Source organism: Petromyzon marinus, chromosome 26 (assembly GCF_048934315.1).
Source record: "Petromyzon marinus isolate PM22_M1 ecotype Great Lakes invasive population chromosome 26, UKy_Petmar_22M1.pri1.0, whole genome shotgun sequence".
Taxonomy (NCBI): Eukaryota; Metazoa; Chordata; class Hyperoartia; order Petromyzontiformes; family Petromyzontidae; genus Petromyzon; species Petromyzon marinus.
Window position 1 is genome coordinate 9840577 of NC_133692.1, and position 15519 is coordinate 9856095.

Sequence of the window (15519 nt, forward strand, 5' to 3'; positions counted from 1 at the left end):
TTACATATCAAACAGGAGAATTTAGCATTGAAACAGCCGAGGGACCAGCTTCTGGCTGGTCACAGAAATAGCTCTGTTAAAGTCAAAGCCTACACATCCACAGAGGCACCTAGTACATGGACGCCAAAGGGGCTGCACTACCCAACTATCATACAGCAAACCGATGTGAAAAAACTAAGTCTAAATTACATCAATATAATAAATATACTCAATATATTCTTCAATAAGCTGAGCTATTAACAGCAACTGGGTATAAACTTTGATGGTGTGAAAAGGGAATTTTAAGAGCTGCGAAAGTTTGGGGTACCACTATTTGAAAAAATATACTGTACCATTGAAAATTAGTTTAATGTTTGGTTCGATTTAGAACATCTTTCCAATGGTTGCTTAATTTGAAACCATCTTCTCGGTTGAAATTGTGTCTGTGTTTGTAAATCTGAATGGCCTCATGAACAAATCTCTGATGAAAACCCGTAGGTTTGCAAAGAACCTTGGTATCAGAGAAAATTATATCGTGATCACCCACAGCGTTGTAACAGTGATCAGCTTCGGCAGAAGAATTCGTTCTGCCGTAACAGCTTGGCGGATGGTACGGTCAGAGTATCCATTCCTTTTGAGGGCCAAGCTGTTTCTCCCTCTATACAGAAACAACCACTTGATACTCCGGTCAAAACCATCACACTACCATATATAGCAGGCGTACTAAAAAGATTTCCAAAATTCTAAACAAACACAATATCCAGGTCCGGTTCAATACAGTACACAAAATTCGTGATCTGATCCCATCCGTGAAGGATGTCATTCCTGACTTACAGTACCCCGGAGTTTACAAATTGAGTTGTACCTGCGGTGATTGCTATATCCGGGAGACGAAGCGACATGTCTCTGACCAAATTCGCGAGCACAAATCAGATTTGAAACACGGCAGAACGAATTCTTCTGCCGTAGCTGATCACTGTTACAACGCTGTGGGTGATCACGATATAATTTTCTCTGATACCAAGGTTCTTTGCAAACATACGGGTTTTCATCAGAGATTTTTTCATGAGGCCATTCAGATTTACAAACACAGACACAATTTCAACCGAGAAGATGGTTTCAAAATAAGCAACCATTGGAAAGATGTTCTAAATCGAACCAAACATTGAACTAATTTTCAATGGTACAGTATATTTGTTCAAATAGTGGTACCCCAAACTTTCGCAGCTCTTAAAATTCCCTTTTCACACCATCGAAATTTATACCCAGTTGCTGTTAATAGCTCAGCTTATTGAATAATATATTGAGTACATTTATATATTGATGTAATTTAGACTTAGTTTTTTCACATTGGTTTGCTGTATGATAGTTGGGTAGCTGTATGATAGTTGGGTAGCACGGCTCCTTTGGCGTCCATGTACTAGGTGCCTCTGTGGATGTGTAGGCTTTGACTTTAACATAGCTATTTCTGTGACCAGCCATAAGCTGGTCCCTCGGCTGTTTCAATGCTAAATTCTCCTGTTTGATGTGTAAACTCCTTTGTCGGGGTGCCTCACTTCTCTCACCCAGCGTTCATTGGAGCTCTGTCATCCCGACAGTTTTGTTCCTTCACCTTAATCCCTCTCACACAGCTTAAAGGCCGTGGTCTGAGCTTGGCTCTGTTTCACTCCAGTGCAGTCTTCGAGACAGTCTGGTCCCTTCACCTGATGAAGGCCGCTTGTGTTGTGGCCGAAACGTCGTGATTTTTGTTGTTTTATTTTTTACCTACGTGACTTTACCGAATAGAACCAAAGAGTCTGCTATACTGTACTCTATATGCAATTCGCAAAAGTTGGAATTTAGCCCAATTTAGTGCAAAACCAAAGTGTCTGTCTCCCTTGACAACAAAAAAACTCCATTGCAGCTGGGATTATCTCAATTAAGCCGCCAATCGAATTGAACGTGATGACGTTGCTTCTTTCGCATTCATTGGTCACTGTCCTGAGAACATTAAATCGCTCCACTTGAGAAGTCTCTTCATTTGCACGTGGCTGAACTCGAAATTCGAAATCCCAGGAAGGATCTCGGCGATGGGAGGCCAGCGCCTGTGACAAAGCCATTCAGAGCCCTCTCTTATCCAAGCCGGTCACCCATCTCCACAATGCGTAACAAAAATAGCCGTTTGAGATTGCGCATAAATCTATCTCACAGCAACATAATACCCGAGAGAGGTGTTTTATTATTAAATGAAATTAACTTTTGCAATTCCCGACAGCCACTGCTTCACAAGGCAGCTCTGGAATGTAATGATCTTGCGTAGTCGCTTTCAAGTTATTGGAAGAGCCATGAACGTTTATCGAATGTAAACACTGCACACTGCATGTACGCGACATTTTTGAAGATACATCTTGCAAGTATGCTGGGCTCATGGCAGGTTAATTATGGTATGTTAATTTTACGTGAGTTCGTATTACAGGGTATTATCAAAGTGCTTTACTCACGTGATCCATACCACTCCAGTCATATATTTTAATATTGACTCTTTTTTAAAGCATTCTTTTCTTATCAAACGGATCTGTTAATGCTGTGCAAATCATTTTTTTGTCAATGAAAATCGCCCAACAAGCCACGTGCTTTTGTAGTGACCACCGTCACTTACTGTAAATGTGATTTAACATACAGTACCGTGTGATTATCACCATTTCGGTATGTAGTATTCCTTAAACACAATGCCTTCTCTTCTAAATGCGCTATGAAGCAGCTGGTAAAATTTCTTTGTACCTCCAAGGAAACCAAATGTACAACTCTAGTCAGGGCAACCCCGAACCTCGGTACCCTGATGGTTTGTGGTTGTACATAGTCTTGCTCGGTGAGGTTGGAGAGAGTGGGTGCTGTCAGATGATGGATGTTGATGTCGTCCCGTCTTGTCACGTTATGTAAATGTTCACGTCAGCTCAAACGTATTAGTATCTCGAAGCATTTGTGAGATTCAGGGTTTTGTGCCGGGTTTAATATTGTCTGGCTTCATACCTTTTAACCGCCTCTACGGGGAGGGTTTCCACATAACCATAAGATATTTTAACAAACCACGAGACAAGAAAGCTCATCTGATCGAGTCACTCACATTTCTGAAGAGATGCCTCGACTCTAAGGTAATACCGATCTCTTTTACACTGACCTCTGCTGCCGTCACATATTCCAGTGCCAAACGAATTTTGTTCAGGGCTAGTTTGGCCCTGATATCAGAGAGAATTAGACTGCTCCGTACTGAACTAGATCATGTGGACAACACACTCTTGAAATCACACTTAACATTGACGGACAAAAAATGTCTACATCTGATTGGGAACATATAGATAACACGACTGATTCATCAGCTGCTACAACGGCAGCTAATTTCTAAATATAACCTGATTTCCAAGTTCAACCTCCTTTCCAAGTGTAGTGTGGTAAAATACGTGGTGCACACTGTTGACCGAGGGCATCTGAGGGCGAACAGGTGGCGTGTGCAACATGGGGTTGCACGAACAAACCGCCACCTAACTAACGGGCTAAGCGAGTGCAAACCGGGTCAGCCGGGCTTGCACGCTGACACCGGAGGTGTTGCCAGGGAGACGGGAGATGAAGATTGATTAATGGGCTGACAGGCGCCAGCCTGGCTGATCTTAAAGAGACACAGGGGAGGTCTCGGATAATGGGCAGGGGGATATAAGGAGAGGTGAGTGAGCTGGAACGGGGGTAGTGGTTGCTGGGAACAAGAGTGAAGGCACCTCGCCGCTGCCGATCAAGCCGTCAACGGACCTCAACCCTCACGAGTCGCCGATGGTTGATCCCCCCGCCCGGGACGGACGAGTGAATGGGTCTGAGGGAGCGTAGGCAAGGGCAGCGGTGGAGCGTGAGAAGCTGCTGGGTGCTGAGGTGCTGTGTGCAAGCCTCTGGGTGAGAAGCTGCTGGGTGCTGTGGTGCTGTGTGCAAGCCTCTGTGGAAGGAGAAGCTGTGTGCCGAGGCGCTGTGTGCGAAGCCTCTGGGAGTGAAGAGGCTGAGTGCGACTAAGCTGTGTGCGGAGTCGCTGGGAGCAGAGCTGCCAAGGGCAGGATAGGTGAGGGGTAGCGTAGAGACGAGTGGAAGAAGTTAGATCTAAGTTACCGTGTAGATAGTTCTAGGAGTGCCTACAACTGGTGCAAGAATAGGTTAATAAAGTGTAAGCAGGTGACTTGTTACAACGTGTCCGTCTGAGTGATTTTTCAAGACACTGCGCAAGAATAAACCAGATCCATACGTTAAAAAGTTAGACGTTGACAAGGTTGTTTTTATTTTATTTGTATTCACTTTATTATTTTTTATATCTACGTGACTTTACCGAAAGAACCAAAGAAAATGGCTTCATACTCTACTCACGATGTGGGAAATGGGCATGGCTACCTGAGTAGTGGGGAGGGGGGGCTACCTGAGGAGTGGGCAGAGCGACCTGAGTAGTGGGCGGGTCCTACCCGAGTAGTAGGCGGGGTTATCTGAGTAGTGGGCGGAGGCTATCTGAATAGTGGGTGGTGCTACCAGATTGGTGGGCGGGGCTATCTGATTAGTAGGCGGGGTTAACTAGGTAATGGGCGGGGTTACCTGAGCATTGGATTTGCAGTGGAGTGTATGGGGGGAGGGGGGCTTTTTACAGTCGGTGGGGCCAACATAGAGCAGAATCCACTCGATGCGTGGGCAGGCCTAGTGGTTTGAGTGGGCGTGGCTATTGAAAAGTAGGCAGGGCTAGCAGAGGGAGGAGCCTGCTAGCTCGCCTTACATCCTGGTTGAGCCTCCCAGAAATGTGGCAGCCTCATGACAATACAGGAGTAGCCCTCTTAACGGTCACCCTTGTTAACGACTAGTCGCTTTAGGATGGGGCCTCCATAAAGCACAGAAGTGTGGTCACCACATCTACGCCTCTATATAAGGAATGAAACAGACTTCTCCACAAATCTGGCTGTCGCCTGATGAAGCTGGTTGTAATTACAGCGAAATGTCGTTCTCAGATTGTAAATGTTGTGGCTTGGCTCTCCAACACCCCGGTGTGCTGTACTAGTGACGAATTGGCCACGTTCTGTTTACGTTACAACCCTTACTAGTTGGCTGTGTCGGGTAGTGGCGGGTTTTAACGACACATTTATATATTTATGCAATCTAATCCAAAAATATGTATATTATGCAGGTTCCTTTTACTGTTACGCGTTTACGAGTTCATAAAGCTTGTCTTCGCCGTGCAAACGTTTTCAATAAATATAATAATGAACCTAATATTATACTCTTTGGTTTTTTTCGGTAAAGTGACGACTGTTCCACCTGAAGACGGAAGCTTGTGTTGGCTCCGAAACGTCGTGATTTAATTGTTTTCTTTTATTTTAATTTATTTTATTTTACCTACGTGACTTTACCGAAAAAAAAAACAAACAGTATGAATCCTTGTAGTCACGAAAGCTTCAAATCTAGAACCTAATATTAGTTTTTTTACAATTTGTTTCCACGTTCAGACACTACAAAAAATATTTTTTCCACAAAAAAAAGCATGTTGACTTGATTCAACTTCTTATATTTAGACGTACCCATCGGAAACAGCTCAATTTAAAGATTATCTTCTTTTTTCAATAGAAAGAACAAACATTCATTAACTTAATACTCTGAGGGGAAGCTCCTATCTTTTACCGCTTAAGAATTATTTAGATTTGAACGTCATAAAATGCGTATTTTTTTCATTCAAACCCGCTTGAATCCGAAATGTATGAAAAATAAAAGATAGAACAATGATTCTCGCTTTCATTTTTTATTCTGTTTAACGTTCCATGAAACGATAAAACAGCAATCTTATATTTTGAACGGTTTGTGAATGATACCATGCATGACCATCTTTATAAGGCACTTAAAATCGAGATTTGGAGGCCTTAAAATGAAAAATCTCAGATTTTCTGATGTTTCTGTTGTGTTTGTCTTAAAAGCTACGTGTGAACCAAATGTCAGCTTTCTACCTTGTCGGGAAGTCCCCTATAGTTTTTTGAGACATATCGATAATGTTGCTAGTATCTTTGCGTATTAATATCCATTCTTTAAACAATGCTATCGGAACGAATTAAGCCTTTACCATGTATTTCCCTATCGGTTAACGACCAAATAATTTAACAACCAGTTTTGCGTAACCAATCACCGTCGTTAAGAGGGGTACTACTGCCCATGCACTGTATTGTGCATATATATCTAAAATACGCTTCTTTACCTACAAGACCTGCTTCATAAAGGTCTCCAAACAGCAGCTGCTAATATCTGTTTGTGCCGTTCATTGTCGTATCTGCTTAGAATGTATCCAATATGAAGTGCTTTACAAGGCCATGGATGCACGCGTTGGCAAATGAGAACACGTGATTTCACATTGCACATGAATAGTGATGAATAATGACAAATGCATCATTTTACAGCTTTTGGTGGCACCGGTTGCATTATCGAAACAGACAATTTACGTCTTCTTCACAAATCTGGCTGTCGCCTGATGAAGCTGGTTGTAATTACTGGCGAAACGTCGTACTCAGATTGTAAATGTTGTGGCTTGGCTCTCCAACACACCGGTGCTGCTGTACTAGTGACGAACTGGCCACGTTCTGTTTACGTTACAACCCTTACTAGTTGGCTGTGTCAGGTGGTGGCGGGTTTAACGACACATTTATATATTTACGCGATCTAACCCAAATAAACCTGTATTATGGAGACAATTTATGATTCATTGGGTTCACGGAAACCATCGAAGCTCAGATGGTCAAACCAATATATATTTAATATTTATATATTTAATATTCCTCAGATTCAGTTAACAAAAAGCCATGGTGCGAGGACCCTGAGACACGCCTAGGAGCCAAATAAATGCTGAAAGGAATAAAGTTGAGGGATTATTAAAACATCATCTGAGCATGAAGATGCAGTGAAATGTTAAGCGTCGGCATTGTATTGTGAACACAACATGGGCAATCGGTGTGGCCCCGTGCTTTCTCCTTTGGTTTAGAAGGCAAGATGAAGAGGACATCACGACCAAAGCCGTTTGTTGGCACCACAACACGCCATCACTTGCATCTGCCAGCATCCCGCAGCCGCTGCGCGGTTGGCACCCAACCTCTAAGGAGTACTCTTGCAGTCTCATCATCACCACGATCTGGCTTTAGGTCACCGACCCCTGCCTGCCTGTTTCAGTAACCTCCCCTGCACACGTGTCCCACCCATCGCCCTCCTGCCGCATTCATCTTCATACAGAAGCCACACCACGATTAAAGGAGGTTTTTGAAAATAATTAGGGAAAACGTTTTAAAAAAGAAAATCTTTATTGACCCTTGCACATCGCGTAAAAATCATTAATACGTCTTTTTTTAAAACCTCTCCATAATCCCTCGTGAGTGTCCAATGGATTAATGAATCCACATCATACAAACGTGGCATTTTTACGCTACCGTACAGTATGAGTTGTCAACAATCATATTGCTGATGATTATTTTCAGCCCTTTGTCAAATTACTGCCGAATGAAGGTATCCCCAATGCCCATGTCAGTTATAGGGGGTGTTTGACCATACTTCACGCTGGTCAGTGCGGGTTGGTGAAGTGGGTGACCAGTACCAGTTAAGATACCACGCGCCATTGATGTTAACCATGACTTGGAATCAAACCTGGGTTACAGAGTTTATAGTGCAGTTAGCTCACCGTCTATCTGAAAAATATATACATGTCATTTGCTTATTCAATGACTCATACGACTAAACCATGTTCAAAGGGGTCCTGCGCTAGAGATGTTAGGCCAAATCGTTTTAGAGGGAATTTTGCACTTAGAAAGTTTACCGAGATTGTCCTGTAGATAGTCCCATCCACGTTATAGGAATGTGGAATTTCCACCACAGGCTCAAGCCTACGAGCAGAAAAATGCCGGCTCACTCTCATTTCAGCATGGACACACTTTGACCTTTTTTTACAAAGGTTCCAACACAGAAATCCTTCAGTGATGTATCGATAGAAGGGCTTTCCTTTAGGTAGAGTGAACAACGACTGATCAGTTAGCACAGATGAGATATGTTCAGTTCGGTGTTATAACAGCAGTGTGATATCACCACTGTCATCACCACCACCATGACTACAACCACCACCGTCACCACAACCGCCATCACATCCCTAACCACAACTATCTGGCCGGGCAGCACTGCAGGTGGAGCGATCAACTCCCCGACTCAGAACAGAAAGTGAAATCTCCGTTGGGGTTCCACTTCAACACCCCAAAATTGGGTCGACAAAACGAGTACAGTATTACCCCGGTTTACGTCTCCCAACTTTTACGTCGTTTCGCAAATACGTCGTCACTTTATTAATACCACGACCTGACTTGCGTCGCCTCAACCCCACACTTACGTCGCTGACGGCATCAGCCGTCCTCTCTCGTTATCCATCGCCTCTCAGCCTTCGCCTCCCACCTACCCTGTAAATCGCTTTGATTTACGTCGTTTCGATATTCGTCATCGCACCTTTCAGGAACGCATCCCCTACGTAAACCGGGGTATGACTGTAGCACTATGTTGGTCATTCAACCGTGACCATCCAATGGAGAGAATGGTCTCTCCACCGGCGTGTGGGAATTCCACGACTGGGCTTAGAGCCACAGACGGAGACGATCGCTGCCTCAGTGCTCATTTGAGCAGGGTGGCACCACCACCACCATCATCATCACCACTGCCACCATCACCACCTCCATCTCTACCACTACCACCACCACCATCAGCACCAGCACAATTGCCCGTGGTGGTCTCCAGAAAGCACAACTTTCTCGCCGCCTGTACCCTCATCTCGGCATTCACGACCGGTCCGACTCTGCATCCCAAACCGAGCGAGCGCAACTCCACCGCGCGAGAGACGCCTCCACCGAGGGCACCCTCCTTCTTGGGCCTCGCCACCATAGCGCCGAGCAGGCTCTTCTTGAACGTGTCGCTCAGCGCGACGTAGAGAAACGGGTTGACGCAGCTGTTGAGGTATCCGAGCCCAATGGCGACGTCGTAGACGACCAGGTGTGGAGGCGCACGGGGCTGGCTCAGCCCGATCAGCTGCAGGGCGTAGAAGGGTGCCCAGCACGCCACGAATGAGACGCACACGGCCAGAGCCATCCTGGTGATGCGTCGCGTCCTGTGCTCCAACACGTTGCTCCCCCAGCGCCCACTTGCGCCGCCGCCGCCGCCTCCGCCGCCTCCGCCGCTGTTGCTGCTGAATGCCACGAGAGGAGGAGAGGCGTCGAGCGTGGACATGTGCCGGAGGATGCGCGCGTACGTGGCGCAGATGACGAGCACGGGCGCGGCGAAGGCGAGCACGAATTGGTAGAGCGTGTACCAGTAGATGTCCGTGCCGGGGTTGGGCAGCAGCATCGCGCAGCGAGTCCTGCCGTCGGCGGTGTGCAGGAGGCGCGCGAACAGCCACACCGGGGTGACGGTGAGCAGGGAGAGCGCCCAGGCGCAGAGCACGACGCAGAGGGCGAGGCGCGGCGTGCGCATGGGCGCGGAGCGCACCGCGTACACGGTGGCCAGGTACCTGTCGAGCGTCATGAGCGTCAGGATGTAGGTGCTCGCGAACTGGCAGGCGGCGTCGGTGGCGGCGATGGTCGTGCACAGCGCGGCGCCGAATTTCCACTCGCCGTCGCCCACGAGCTGATGCAGGAGGAAGGGCATGCCGAGTAGGAAGAGGGCGTCCACCAGGGAGAGGCTGCAGATGAAGACGTCGGGAGCGGTGCAGAGGGCGCGGAAGCGCCGCGCGCGCTTGCGCAGGAGCGTGAAGAGCACCAGAAGGTTGCCCGTCACCCCCATCAGGCAGATGGCGCCGTACAGGGCGGTCACGAACACCCCGGAAGGTGGCCGTGCAGCTGAACGGGAAAGCGCACAGCGTGCAGAGATGCGTGGGGTCGTGTTGGTGGTGGTGTTGTTGTTGAAAGTTTGGGGGGGGGGGGGTGGGAGGAGGGTGGGGAAACACGCACACGCATGGATTACGATGTCACCGCTTACCAATAACGCGCGCTTGTCTTCGGGGGTGTTTGATTAGCGTGACGGAAGCCCCATGGGTGGCTGTCGGGAGTGAAATTGCGTGTGCGTGCTTGCGACAGGGACGCAATAGGATTCATTCATCTGCATTCACCCACGTTGCCATTCATTCACGAATTCGTTCATTCAAATAAGCAGCCGCAAGTGCGTGTCGGTGATGTATCTCAACGCGGTGATGTGCGGCGCGCTACACAAATGCGTGCAAGTGTCTAATTAATTAATTAACTCTGGAAATAAGCTACGAGTCTACGGAGGATGTGGTACATGCGGTAAGTACAATGTATACGCAGGCATGCACGAGGAGTTCATTAATTGGTGCATGAGTTCATTCATCCACCCCCAGCAGTTCAGCTGGAGGCGGATTGCGTTGCCATGTCGGTGTGGATGTGCAGTACGCTGCGGCCGCACGTGTACACAGAGGCAAGTGCTGTACATTCATTCATCAGTTCATTCGTTTTAATAATTGCGGGGGAGAGCCTACGAACGACTTGGGTACATTCACGCATGAATGATTCATTCGTCTATGCGTTCATGCAAATGTGTATTTCCAAGTGCATTGTTCACACGGTGAGTCCATCGAGACGACATATTTTTACCCTTGGAGCTGCGTCTGCCCACGGAACGCTGAACACATTAAATATTCCATTTGTTTACTCATCAATTCCTTTATTTTGATCAATATAACCCTTTCATACGAAATGCTTAAACGACAAGAGAGCTGTGTTGGAGAGCCTTGAGTTATGAAGACAAAATGCGACACACGGACCGGACAGATTATTGGGAACGCCTTCGCCTCGACCACCACACAGTCGATTGCTTTCAGGCTGAGTCGATCTAAGGGAGGCACGTTACCTGCTTATCTTTGCCGCTGGTGTTGGTGTGCACGATGTGCACTAACAGCCGGCGCTCGGATACGGGTGGCAAGGATCGTAGCGCAGTGATCACTTTTCCACATTCCTATGGCAGGGCCAAGTTATCCTGCATCGCCTCCTGGCTAACTGCTTTATAGACACGCAATGTATATACCAGAGTGTGCAGTTCATGTCAGCGAGCGCCTATTAAGGGCGGGACGGCACAAGAGGGGAGTGGTTGTCACCACACCCGGCCGCCTTTGTCTTCCCAATGCTGATGTGCACACACCGTAACAGGTACTCTACTCATATTCTTAGCTCTTTCGGTAAAGTCACGTTTGTGGTATGGTCGAAACGTCGTGAGAATTTGTATTGTTTTATATATTTTATTAGTTTATTGTTTCCCTTCAACGTGACTTTACCGAAAGAGCTAAGAATATGAATTACTGCAGTCACGAAAGCTTTAAATCAAATGGTACTCTACTCGTTTAACTCGACCTGGGTAGGCATGCTAAGGTACCGCTTGTGTGACCGTATGCATAGCATCCAAGAATGTGGGTGGCCGGGATAGCGACCAACTCGTTTCGATTGCAGCTCACGGCTAACGTCAGTGCCACGCAGGATCCGAACCTGTCCCGGACCTTCCTTCGGGTCTCCTCAGCATTCATGATCTCGCAGGGTGGTGTGCGAACATCAGCACTGGGGAGACAAAGGCGGCCGGGCGTGGTTGCTGGCCACCCACCTCTAACAGCACTTGGCCCAACAATCTATTGAGGCTACACCGGAGGATGTCGTGGTAACACCTCCGTGTGCACGCACATTTGCGGCGTGAAGTCGTGAGCTCGACATTGTACGCGTGTTCGTGCGCGTGCGTCTTACCCGTAGAGTACACGCCAGTCCCGTTCCCACAGCTGGCGTTGCGACACGCAGGGGTCGTCGTGGAGACATTAGACGCGGTGACATCCATGCTGAGCCGAAGTGCTCCCGGCTCTGCGCTCTGGCGCAGTCGACAAACCTCCCCACCTTGCTCTGACTCTCCTCCTGGTTTAAATATGTGTGTGTGTGTGCGTCTCTCTCTCTCTCTCCCTCTCTCACTGACACGCATGCACTGCGTACACGTGTGACGCAAATGTGCTTGGCTTTTAAGTGTCACAACTCTGCACGTCTTCCCTGCCTGTAACTCCAATAACCCAGTAATCATTGCCCTCTCTCCGTACCCCCTCCCTCCATCCTCTCTTACCGTTCTCATCCCGACCCTCGCTAGAGATGATGATGATGATGATGTTGTTGGTGCCGCTGTCCTCCTCGTGTTTAATCGAGCACTGCATTATGTGAGAGACACTGACTATGTGGATACCACGCTGTATATTTGGAGTTTGCGAGTGTCTCTCGCTCGCCATGGTTTTTCTCCGGGTCCTCCGGGTTTCCCCTGCACGTTTAGAATCAACATCACGCGTTTAGAGTATTTGGCTGCTATACATTTCCACTTGATGATGATGATAAGCCACTTTTGTTGAGCTATCATTTGTGATAGCCAGGTCGCTACGGAGAAAATAAGCAAATATCTCAGTCGGCTTGACCTGGTAAGCGAATTATTTTGATATTTTAAGTGATTTGTTTACCTTTCCTATACTTCACTCCTATCGTGTCTGTATTGTTAGTTGTTGTGACGTATTGTTTGTAACGTATTGTTTGTTGTTGTAACGTATTGTTTGTAACGTATTGTTTGTAACGTATTGTTGTAACGTGTTGTTTGTAACGTGTTGTAACGTATTGTTTGTAACGTATTGTTTGTAACGTATTGTTGTAACGTGTTGTTGTAACGTGTTGTTGTAACGTATTGTTTGTTGTAACGTATTGACCCGCCACAACTGAACATCGATGAAAAAAAAACATCTCCAGAGCTCATCGGATTCCTCCTGTGTGAATTCATATTCGGATTCTGATTAATTATCCACACGTGTGCGTGCATATTCTTAGCTCTTTCGGTAAAGTCACGTTGAAGGGAAACAATAAAATAAAATATATAAAACAATAAAAATTCTCACGACGTTTCGACCATAACACAAACGGTCGTCATCAGGTGTGAAAAAGCCAACGGCATGTTTAATCATGACCATTCGTTATCATCATCCAGATCCTGTGATGCGACAGTCCACCCAGCACCTGCCTGGCCACCAGTTTGACTTCCATCGCGTCTTCTCCTCGGCTGACATGAACTCTCGGACGAATTCCATTCAATTGCCATTGGCGTATAGCCGAGCCAGTTTCGCAGACGTGCACGTACTTGTGCGTAGGCAGACATCAACAGCCCTTTGGTCATTCCACTGCTGGATGAGGGCTTTCCGCCACTGTGTGCTCGCCGGGGATTATTCGACCATACTTCACCACGCTGGTCAGTGCGGTCAGTTGAAGGCAAGGAGCAGAGACGTGAGTAATGAACGCAGTGGATGTTGCTGGGTTGTCCTCTGCTGCCCACCAAGTAGCCTCGCAACCTCCGATGACAACCCCTTTGTGCTTGGTGGTTACCTGCTCACACATTATCCAGTGGTTGGTGAGTGATTTATGCTGGGTGAGGTGTAGTGGTTGGTGAGTGACTTATTCTGGGTGGGGTGTAGTGGTTGGTGAGTGATTTATGCTGGGTGGGGTGTAGTGGTTGGTGAGTGACTTATTCTGGGTGGGGTGTAGTGGTTGGTGAGTGACTTATGCTGGGTGGGGTGCAGTGGTTGGTGAAGTGATTTGACTTGGGCAGCTGTGGAGGCTATCTTCGGATTTGGGTTCAAAGTGTCCTATGCTTTTGGTTCGTTAATACGCTGGGTGCTGCGTCTGGAGCGGTGATAAGAGATTGTGAAATATTCAGCCGTGAAATCCAGAGATGGATTTAGCCAGCAGCTGAAATAATCTGTAGCCCTGACTCAAACATTGTGGATGTCATTTAAAACTCCCTTTAAAAAAAATCGTCCAATGTTTGATGTATTCCTCCAATGCGTGACAAACATCTTTCCCTTGCCTGCCAATTCTCAGCACTGTCCAGCACAAGGCTAAATGGGTCACTGTGGCCAATGACGTCGAAGCCACCACACCTTGCACCGTCGCTTCTGTCCGCTCGATACCAGCAGCTCGAGTCATGCTTAGGGTTTGGAGAAATACAAAATGGAGAAATGAAAGCTGGAAATGTTCATGGATCAAAAATAATTGCCAACATCTGACTGCGTTTTGTCAGTGGTGAAGAAGCACCAGCAAAAGCACGCTCGTCTCAACAGGAAAGCGTCACAGGATATGTTCGGCAAATGGCACTTCTTCTGAGCAGAGAGTGGGCAGAGATTTCTTTGTAGTTGCAGATTACACTTTTTTCCGAAGAGCCCTGATTAAATTGGAACATTTTAAGTACGATTGCAAATTCACCGTTTTGAATTGGCAGGTGAGCAGTTTCCTAGAACAAAAACCCAAGCACACCAAGAAGGAAATGAAAGCACTAAGAGTTGCACAAAGCAGAAGGCATAAATATGAGCTGAACTTGAACACGTGTGATAATTTAACCATCTGTTTCTTATAATGAAACCTCATGAACATGTTCCTGGTCTCGAAATTTGACCTTTAGTTTAGAAACCTCGATCGAGAGAACGTCATGGACACCGCCGTTGATGCCACCACACCAAACAATCGCTTCCTTTCTTGGCCACCAGATCCTGTAGCGATGGCAAAATTGACACCCGTTTGCCATGGTTTGCGTCTACAAACTCATCCCCATCACCACCACCTGACATTCCGTGTTATTTTTTACCAGAAGCGACCTGGCCAGAAATGATAGCTCAACGAAGTGGCATATCACGTGGAATTTTTTTTATATATATAGCAGCCAAATACTCTCAACGGGTGTTTATAAATGTGGAGGGGAAAACTGGAGGACACGGAGAAAAATTCACACGACCACGGTGAGAACACGCAAACTCCAAATACACAGGCGTCGTCAGGGTCAGGATTGAACCCCCGATGTCCTGTATACCAGGCGAGGTAGTTAACATCTCACAACCGTGGCGAGATGTTAACTACCTCGTCTCCTTGCTACACAGTCGACACTTCCGTAAAGGTCCGCTGCTACAGTCTCATCACCACGTGGCTCTTCCCTTGGACACTGACCCCCTGGGGTCTCGGTAAATCTGCCATTCTCCGTACTGCGCGCACCCCACTCATCACCACCTGCTCTTGTTGATTACATCTACGCCACTTGGTTGGCGGGGAAGTGCACAGTCCCAGAGTTCTTAATCTCACGAGACAAGAGTCAATTGGGGCCGCACAGCTCATTGGCGGGGGACAGAAACACGTCAAAGTCAATGAAGTCAAAGTGTCTCTGTGCCCAAACGAGCACGAGGTGGTAATTTGTTGATTCCTCAGCCAGCAGTGGGGAAATCCAAATTCCCATGGAAAGCAAAACTGAATCAATTTTAGGCAAAAGATGATTGCTGCCAACTGTAGGGACAACTCATTGATTCACAATTTAAACCAATTTAATTCAAATAGATTCATATGATTCATGCATGAAATACGATATAGATGATGATGGTGAAGTTTGTTATGATGATGTTGATACCTTTGTTGATCCTACTACTGCTGTTGATATTTCTGCCGC

At 46.9% G+C, this 15519-nt stretch overlaps 1 protein-coding gene across 1 annotated transcript; it reads right to left on the minus strand.

Moving 5' to 3' along the window:
• Nucleotides 1-5748: 5748 nt before the first annotated feature.
• LOC116946252 (melanin-concentrating hormone receptor 1-like) lies at nt 5749-14732 on the minus strand. Its single transcript, XM_032961268.2, has 2 exons — nt 11769-14732; nt 5749-9863 (listed from the first exon to the last, which is right to left on the minus strand). The coding sequence occupies exons 1-2, from the start codon at nt 12136-12138 to the stop codon at nt 8647-8649; spliced, it is 1587 nt and encodes a 528-aa protein (XP_032817159.2). The 5' UTR covers nt 12139-14732; the 3' UTR covers nt 5749-8646.
• Between the last annotated feature and the right edge of the window lie 787 nt (nt 14733-15519).